We start from the raw sequence: 9860 nt of genomic DNA on the forward strand, positions 1-9860 counted from the left end.
ATTTAACGGATGATTGAATAAATGATGTATTGTATGTAATCATTCGTTGTTTATTAAATGCCTACTTCTGTTAATTGCGGTTATACAATACATCAGCTATATGAAAAATTTAATCGTTAATTGCAAGCGATGATCGTATATTTGAACAGTGTTTGTTAATTGTATTAAATATTGACCAAGTCGGATTTAAAATTACAGAGACGATCAATCGATTCCATGTTGTTCGTTAAATGTTCCGCCCTTTCGCCTCTGTCCGATGATTGGTCCGCCGCGGTGTAGTGGGGAGTGCAGCGAAGGCGTCTGATTGGCCGACTGAGGAATTTCATGTTACTTTAGCTGGTGATAGGTTGGGCTGCTGCTTTGCAGAGGTACAATGGAGTTCGTGAACTGGGAACTGAACAGGTCTGTTCGCGAGAGATAAACAAGGGAATGTTAGATTCAATCGAGTTGTTGCCAAGTAGTGATCGCTCTCTTGAGGAAGTGGTGTTCCGTTGAAATTTCGAAGAACCGTGTTTTGTGATTGTTCTTGCATATACGACGATTAAGGAATATAGGTATGTCTTCGACTTATACATTTAGATATATGTATAACGGTGGCCTCAATTTTTTTGCGATAGGTATTTCGTTCTCCGACAAATTACCGTGTGATTTTGGTTGACAGAGAGATTCCATAAAGATTCAAATTCATTCTTTCGCACGCGTGTGTCACACTATTTACGTTTCGCGAATAGTGTATTCTGTGTAAATACATATTTACGTAGTTTAGTGTACATCTGTTGTCAGAACACTTTCAATTCTAGTTTGTCTACTCGTTACATGTCATCTGGAACTATATGTATAATTGGTTTTAATACGACGTCAAACCTAATAATGCGTTTAATCTAACAATACAAATTATAATCGCATTTTCGGCTGCTTGTCGGTTGCGTTTGTTACTGATTAATTTCTGGCGAATCTATATAATTGAACGAAACCGTTGTTGAGCAATCAGACTTCTAATAGTCGTGCCAGATTCTTTTAAATAAATAGGTACATATACATATTTAGTTAGAGATTTCTATTATCTTTCGATTATCACAGATATTTGAATTTGAATCTCGATTTCGTTGAGGTACATGTTATTTACATATAGTGATTTAAGGAAGGTACCATATTACTGCGCGAATTTAAATAAATTTACATATTAAATTCTTGGGAGGCTAAATCGTGTTATGAATGGTAAACGAGCGATCAAAAAAATGTCATTCGAATCATAAATGGGAACGTGTATGTGTATACATGTAAATATATTTACTTGTGTGTGCGCATATACAGAAGTAATACACTAAAATATTAGAGGGTTTCGCTGAATTTTATCGGAACGAGAATCTTTGTCTTGATCTATCCGAAGTGATGATTATTTTATTTATTTGACAAGGTCACATGAATTTTGTCGCAAACTAAATACAATACCGATGCGATCGCCATTTGCCGGTGTTGGCCCGTCGGCCGAGGCCGAGTTACACACATTCTCAAATACGCGAATTCGGAATACTATTTACATACATATTTACTTTGTTGTATCGTTGTTCATTTGCTTCGTTAAATTTGTCATTGTTACAGTTTATTCGTGAATTCTTTGTTCTAGGGAAGAGTGTGTATTGTAAAGATTCATTTTTTCTCGTTCTCTGTCAAAACATCCGTGAAATGCATGCGTGAAATTCAATTTTTTGCTATTTACATATTATATACGAATAAACGCCATGCCATTCTAACCCATAGTACATGAATGAAAGAAACTAAATAAATATATTGTAAATAAGCGAATCGATGGAATTTATTATCGTTTATCGACCGTTATGTTGATTTTGATCGGATTTTACAGTCGAATGATTAACGTTAATAATCTTGATCGTTATTGTCAAACGGTAACGGATTTCTATTAATTTTGCTGAATATTTTCAGGATAACTGTGATTACTGCTACAAGTTATATACATATATATATTATTTTTATTATTAATATTCGTCACATAAAGTAGAAGTAATGGACAAAGACGAAGTAGTAAAAAATATTCGAGCATGTCTAATATCTTCAAAGAGTGGACTTAGACTAGATAACTTGAGTAGTAAGTAAACTAAACGAATAAATAGATATTAATTTAGATTTTGTGTATTGAAACAACTGACACGCTAAAAATCTCTTCAGGGGATTATAAGATTCTTCTCGATGAGAATATACCATTTAGAAAGCTTGGATATTCAAATCTGGTTGCTTTCCTAAACACCATTCCTGGTATTCGAACCAGCGAAAGAGGAGGAGATTATTTCATAGAGGCTCTACCTACTTCGGAGTCTGCACACATTTCAAAATTAATTTCACGACAAAAATCAACATCAAAGAAATCTAAAAAATTGGTACATAAATGTTTGCGCATGTTGCTGTATTTTCTATAAGCGTTCAATGTAATACGTTTGTTTAATTATTTATTTTTAGGTGAATACTAGACATTCGACGCCATATCGTCAACCTGTAACAACGAGAAAGTATCCTCGTTCTACAAGAATTGATACTACTCATACGAACGGAAGGTAATTGCATTTTTATTTAAACCGACGTAAGCACTTTATGGCCAGATACAATGAATACATTTAAAATCGACTTAATATATAAAATATAAGCTTCAATTTAAGAAGGAATTACGAATGTTTAAACGTGTTATTTAGGGAGAATATAATCCCCCCCGCGATGCAGCCGACAAAAGTTACCATTTATCAGAATAGCGAGAAACCAAGATACATTCAACAGAATTCTGGAGTGCCACCAACATCTCCGAGTAAAGTAAGTGGTTCTCAAACGCCGTGCGTATTGTTATGCTGGTGAAAATGTTTTAATCATCTTTATACATTTTTAGAGACTGAAAGAGAAACAAGCAAATGCAGTTATATCGCCAAACCAAAGTTCTAATAAGCCTAAAGTTGATCCCTATGCGAAGAGCAATGAAAAGATCGTAGCACCTGTGATACATCAAAAACCAAAGACTGTGAATAATAATGTGGATACTCTTACTAAAGCAAAACCTTCTAATTTGAGCGACAGGCTCAAAGTTAGTTCTACTATCCCTTCATTGCTTAGTTTACGTCCCAATATTCCATCGAGTCCTCCACGATCTGAGGTGTTGTCTCCTTATTCGCCTGGACGACTTCTAGCAGATAGTAAACTGTCGCAAATTCACAAATCACCTGTGAACACACCAGTGAATACACCGGTGAATACAGCGATGAATACAGCGGTGAATACAGCGATGAATACAGTGGTGAATACAGCGATGAATACAGCTGTGAATACAGCGGCGAATACAGTGATGAATGTGGTAAATATTTATTTTAGCATCTAGCACTGTTCAACAAGTTTCATGTTATATTATTTCATTTCGAATAATAATTCGGGTAATACAATAAGACATATATCCTCTTTTCAGCCACCACTACTTAATGCCAGAAGAAATGCGCTGAGAGCACCGTACTCTAGCGATCCACGGGAGGAGTTGAGAAGAAAAGCTGTTGGGCTAAATCTTCCAGAACCAGTATATCAAATTTGTCCTACAACAATTAAAAATGCGAAAGAGAGAGCAGTGTTCGCCCAAGTGAAGGTTTGTAAAAAGTTGATTGTAAAATGGTATATTATCAGGATCAAGTAATATGAGAAAAGATCAATTTGGATTTGGGATGGGGACGTTTGATCATCTAATCCGGTTGCTATACCTTTTATAAGAAAAAATGATAATGAAAAATTGACTGTGAACGTATGTGCATGAATATTTTCCCAGATTGGACCGCACGGATACTCGAGTTATCCCGAAGAAGCACGATCGGAAGAAGAGGCGGAGAAGCTAGCAGCAAAAATGGCTTTGCTGGACCTTAACGAGAAATATGGGTCACCATCCAGATTGAACGAAACTAAGGATAAACATACAATATACAATCGAGTTTTATTTATAATAGATGCGCATCCAAATGGTATTTTCATGCACCAGGTGCCTATATATTATAAGCAGCAATACAGGGAAGTTCTACCAGGAAACTGGGAGCAAATTATTGAAGAATGTCCAGCGATAGTTTTGGAAAAAGGAGTCGACAACTCGGTGATTCTGCGCAGATATGTTTCGTCTACGGAAAAAGTAAGAAAGCAAATGAACGGATTAACGTTATTGTACATGAATTTGTCGATGAAAGAAAAGCCAAGCCGTACCTTGCGTGTTTATCTTTTAGGTACGAAAAATGAATTCATCGAAAAATGATAAGATTCATTTGCATCCAATTGGACCTCCTGCTCCCGAGCCACTCAAGTTACCAGGAGATGATATTTGGCTTGTGTTGGTTACGTTGGTTACGAGTACTACAGAGATCTGGGGTAGGCTTGTAGGAGAAGAACACAGTGTAAGTTTTTCTATATCTTATAACATTAACATAACTAAACTGTCTACAGTCTACATGAATCGCAAGTAATTGTGGAACAGTTCCTATTAATTTATTTGTATGTTTTACGAGCAGGACCAGTTCGATGTTATGACAACAGAAATGAGTCAGTATTATAAGAAACTAACACCTTCGAGTAAATTGTCACCGATTGAAGTTGGTAATTATTACGTGGTTTTGGAGGATGACATCTGGCACAGAGTTCGTTGTATCGCGCATAATGCTGCAACTGGAATGGTTACAGTTGTCTTTATCGATCTAGGAGACGAGGACAGTTTCCATCAAAGCAGATTGCAGACATTAGAGAAAACATTTTGCATGCTTCCGGCTCAGGTATTACGATATACATTTATCAAGATAGAATAAGTAGCAATATTTTAGTTGAATTGTGTGATTTTTTAATCTTCTTATATTACATAGGCACTGAGATTATGCCTGTCCGGTTTTGAAGACTTCAGCGAGTGCAACAGTATTTTAGGGCAAATTGAAAAATATCTGCTTGAACGTGCATTGTACGTTGAAGTGGTCAGTCGTAATAAAGATCAGAATGGACCGTACACGACGGTGATCTTCCAAGATACTCACGGACCAGATGATATCAACGTGAATTCTGAATTGTCTAAACAAATTTTGCAACACACTGTCGCTGCTCCTAAACTGGACATTGTATGTATCAGAGTTGAGAAAAATATGAATTTTTCCACTGACGGATTTTTGTGAAATAATTTGTATTTATTATTTATAGGAGGGGCAGGTATCAGAGGTATTTATTTCACACATAGAACAGAACGGCGACGTTTTCGTACAAGTGCAGTCCGAGAGTATGAAGATCTTAGTTAGTTTATTAAATCGGTTAATATGTACCGGATTAAATGCAGAGGAGGTAGAAAATTGTAAAGTAACGGACATCGACGTAAATAAAACATACTTCGTATCGGTGAACAACAATTGGTACAGAGGAAAAGTTGTCAGTCACTTCCACGATCAATTGAAAGCATTTTTAATTGATTTCGGGAAAACTGTTAGCACCTCCAAGAGCAATCTTCTGTCTTTGGAGAAATTGTCTGAAATATTAGCGAAATACCCGGCTCAGGTAACTTGATTTTCTTTCAGCGAAACCGTCGAAAAATTAACGAAACAGTTCATTTACGCTTCTTTTTATCCAACAGGCTATGAAAGTGCATCTTCATAATGTTGATAAATCAATGTTTAATGAAAAGATGGTTGCGAAGCTTTCAGAGCTTGCCCCGCATGGAGAGTCGCTTCTTGTCAAAGTTGTGTCATCAAAAAATAATGTGCCAGTCGTAGAATTATTTAAACGAATTCAGCCGAGCAACATGCTTGTTTCCATCAATAACACTTTGGCGCTCGAGGACTTTAGGTATACCGCATAAAAATATCAATATTAATGCTACAAGTATATTAGGGATATTAGGATATTAGAGAGAGAGAGAGAGAGAGAGAGAGAGAGAGAGAGAGAGAGAGAGAGAGAGAGAGAGAGAGAGAGAGAGAGGACAAGTAATGTTGTTTCTTGATATTTCTATAATTATTTAGTGTAGATTAGTTGATTACAGATTAATTTCACGATCAGCATACTACCAACTAAATGTTGATCAATTTGATTAGTATGTAATCCAGGAATAATAAGGTGGCAATGTTTAATTCGTTTCGACTTTCGACTCGATATTTTCGGCTTGCTCTGCACATCTATAGAACGGTGCATAATTATTCTGATTGTGTCTGATGTCTAGGTCGGAAGGTGATGATAGAAATAACAATATAAAACCAAGGAAACGCACTGAACGTACCAATTCAAAACTCCCTGGAAATGAGGATGACGAACTGAGGTCTTTAAGACCACCGAAAATATCGGGAATTGGCGAATATTTCGACGTGCATATAACAATGGCAGCTCATCCTGGAAATTTTACTGTCCAGCCGTTCGATGATAAGCGTTCCTTGGAAGTAAGTTCCTCTCTATTCATGTACCAAGCGTCTATGTACATATTAAATCAATGTAAAACTTAAATGAATTGTGTGGTTTATTTGTTTCAGACTATGATGATTCAACTGCAAGAAGTTTGTAGATTCTATAAAGGCCCTACTCCGTCTGCGGACTCGGTGAGGGAAGGCAAGCTCTATGCCGCCAAACATATCGATGGTCATTGGTATAGGTAAGAATATGAACAAATTTTCAGCTTATAATCTTTCGCATTTGTTCTTCGCTATGAAAATATTCGAGTTCATTAATGTACTCTTATCTATTTTCTGAAACACTTTTAAGGGTATGCATTTCGAGTATAATCAAAGAGAATATGGTTAGCGTTTATTTTTGTGATTTTGGAGACGTGTCGGTACTGCCGCTAAATAACTTGCAACCTCTGAAAAGCCAGTTCCTAGAACTGCCTTATCAAGCTATTAAAGCAAGGCTTGCTGGTATGTAATCGACTACATTTCTGAATACTTGATTTTATATTTTTTCATTTTCTAGACTTGTAATGTAAATTTTATACAGGCATACGACCGATTAACGTTGATTGGTCTGTCGAGGACAGTTTAAGGTTTCAAGAATTGGTCGTGGAAAAGAGTTTTGTCTCTATAGTTGTCGAATCGAAGCCGGACGTACTTTCTCCGGCTGACACGATATTGGGTTTAAAGTTAATAAACGTTAGCACGGACGAGGACGTTCACATTGACGAGCTCTTAGTCAACGAAGGTCGGGCTATATCCATAGAATAATTTTAAGTTAAAATACGCAAACACGCATACGTTGAATAGTGTGTGCATGTTAGAGGAGATACGCGCGATCAAAACTGAATTTAGTGGCTCAAAGTTAACCTAGCGAAACTGAGGAGAGAATCGCATTAGTTTCCGACATCTAGTATGAACGAAGCATACTCTCTTTCCTCTCCTAATAAAAACATGTGCTAAAAAGAAACGTGTTGTACAGGTTCGATATTTTATTCTTGAGGGTAGGTGTGTTTGTATATAAAAGTAATCTTTCTACTAAGTAGTATATTTGAAGAGAGAATATTCAACTTTCAGTGACTGCAAATAATAAAAATATATTAAAAAAAGAAAGAAATAGAGATAAAAGCTGTATAGATATGCGCGTATACGCTCGCACGTGTATACAGTATACGGATATGCATGTTGTGTATTTCTTTGAAGAACTGAACCTCTATTTTTTTGTTTTTTTAGAAAACATTTATTATTTTCCAACATTTTCTCAAAGTAATAACTACTTGGTTAAAGATTCAAGCAATACATTACTATTTTCAACGGATACGTTGTTTACTACTCGGAGACTTGGCAAGATGTATAGTCACTACGCACATTTATTTCATATATTACATTTGTTGAGAATGTATATTATTTTTCCTCTATTATTGATCGAGTCTATCGAATACCTTTATTTTTCTTGTCACGCGCTGAAACGTAACGCGGTTACATAGAATTCGGCTGTGGCATATCAAAAGACTCTGACTGACAAGCATTCCATTCTTTTGACATACGCGTCCTGTGCGTACATTGCTTATTATTTGTTTCTTTTTATCTTTAGCTTCCCCCGAAGCTATAATTTTTAAGAAAAGAGTATGTATTCTAGCTTCCAGTAACAGTTAAAACCTTCTGTTCTCTATGTGATAAATCATCTTTTATTAGTTGATACTAACTTGTTTCCTATAGCAGCATCCTTTACTATTGTCGATATTGTTATTATTTATTTATTTTTGCTAATGTAATTTTATTACATATTATTATATCTGAGAACATAATCGTACGCATTATCTGTAGTCGTTTATAGTTTATAGTTTATACGTATTATATGTTTACTTTATTTTAAGGAGCTATTCGTTATGTTCGATATTTTCATTAATTAAGTTCAACATGTATGCGACGTTAAAGTACATTATATTATAGATTATAGATCATAAGTGTTAGTTAATTATGATGATTTATGAAAAAAACTTTTATTTTTTTTTGTGAAATTAGTAAGATAATACCACACCGATCTCTGGGTTTACACGCTACTTTTTTATACTCGGTTAATTGATATTTCTCGTACATAAAGACGGTATTTTTTCATGCGATGTGATCAGTTACGTATCTATCGCTACGACGTTTTAACTACTTGTACATTGGTTAAATTGCAAACAAATAGTCGAATGCAATTACTTACGTATTACTACTTAAATAAGTTGATCATCGGATCTTCGATGTTACATGTTCTTTTCTATGTTACTTGCTCTCTTTCGTTTATTTTTCTATGTTTGCTGTACCTAATACGACTGATATTCTCTTGCAACATGATGCTGTGTTCTCTGCGTAAATCGAGAGATCGGTATATAATTTATATGTTACACTTTGGCAAAATATTATTTTTGATAATGATAACTTGATAAAAGGTGCCAATAAATACTAATGTTTATTACACGAACATGTTATACCAATTATTTTAACTTGACAGTTTCCTACAAGTTCTTACAAACAGATTTTATAAAACCTGTCAACAGTGTAAATATTTATTTAGTAAGACTGTACAGTTTTTTAAGCTCGGAAAGACGATTTATTAAAATACATATAGTGATTTATAATTAGAATCTAAAAGTATTGAAGAGATTATGTACTACATATAATAAAATGTTGTATATAATTATATATTACAATATATGTATACATATACATATACCTTGGTATAAGATTTATAACGTCCTTAAAAACGATATATAAATTTTTATATAGATTCGTATCATTTAACGTATGTATACATACATATATTACATACATATAACTTAATGAAGTTAGGTACTTATTAGAAATATATTTTTATACGAGCATTTTTGCAGCATTGTTAGAAGGTACTGGATTGGCAAGTAAGTTCGTTCGGTTTTTTACATTGAAATAAATCATAAAAACCGAACGAACTTATTTGACAACCCAACATATCACATAAAATTAATTGTACACAAAGAGTGTGCGCATACGAAAGTGTCCTTTCGAACATTTACAAATTTTACTTTAAATATTAATTTAGGCAGTCGCAAACAAGTTATTCAAATGAATGATACGTTGCAATTGATTTCGTATAGTTATGTATCTATTCGACGCGGGGACATTACAACAATAATTATCATTGTAACATGGACATGATATTTTTTCTCACATTTAAGGTTTCATATATTTTTTACAACGAACACATATACTTTTTAATGAAAATTTCTATTCACGGAGACTTTGTTTATCGACTTTATTCTATTCAGACTTGTTTATGAATTACGTTCAGGTATAGTATTACGCGTACGTACACCGAATGCAAACATTTATTACATTGACTTTCAATCTTTCAATAAATCGTGCAGTATTCGTGCAAATCACATGATATTATTGTGTTGTTTCGTCAAA

General features: G+C 34.5%; 1 protein-coding gene across 3 annotated transcripts; it reads left to right on the forward strand.

Moving 5' to 3' along the window:
* Positions 1 to 218: 218 nt before the first annotated feature.
* Tapas (tudor domain-containing protein 7 tapas) lies at positions 219 to 8895 on the forward strand. Of its 3 annotated transcripts, none has more exons than XM_076426170.1 (17): positions 219 to 554; positions 1945 to 2107; positions 2188 to 2396; positions 2476 to 2570; positions 2706 to 2820; positions 2894 to 3352; positions 3461 to 3631; positions 3809 to 4159; positions 4251 to 4418; positions 4533 to 4790; positions 4878 to 5123; positions 5203 to 5550; positions 5627 to 5838; positions 6209 to 6422; positions 6513 to 6631; positions 6742 to 6893; positions 6973 to 8895. In XM_076426170.1, the coding sequence occupies exons 2-17, from the start codon at positions 2026 to 2028 to the stop codon at positions 7194 to 7196; spliced, it is 3423 nt and encodes a 1140-aa protein (XP_076282285.1). In that variant the 5' UTR covers positions 219 to 554; positions 1945 to 2025; the 3' UTR covers positions 7197 to 8895. The 3 variants fall into 3 exon arrangements, with proteins under 3 accessions (XP_076282285.1, XP_076282286.1, XP_076282287.1); XM_076426171.1 differs by lacking the exon at positions 219 to 554 and adding an exon at positions 614 to 1029; XM_076426172.1 differs by lacking the exon at positions 219 to 554 and adding an exon at positions 1063 to 1642.
* The last annotated feature ends 965 nt before the right edge of the window (positions 8896 to 9860 follow it).

The sequence above is a fragment of the Lasioglossum baleicum genome, chromosome 6, assembly GCF_051020765.1.
Source record: "Lasioglossum baleicum chromosome 6, iyLasBale1, whole genome shotgun sequence".
In the NCBI taxonomy this organism is placed as follows: Eukaryota; Metazoa; Arthropoda; class Insecta; order Hymenoptera; family Halictidae; genus Lasioglossum; species Lasioglossum baleicum.

Bases quoted from the DNA above. Each gene is read 5' to 3' on its own strand.
- Tapas (XM_076426170.1), top strand. From the start codon at position 2,026: ATGGACAAAGACGAAGTAGTAAAAAATATTCGAGCATGTCTAATATCT. The intron at 3,632-3,808 runs GTTTGTAAAAAG...ATATTTTCCCAG, and splicing joins CAGTGTTCGCCCAAGTGAAG to ATTGGACCGCACGGATACTC. The intron at 6,894-6,972 runs GTATGTAATCGA...AATTTTATACAG, and splicing joins TATTAAAGCAAGGCTTGCTG to GCATACGACCGATTAACGTT.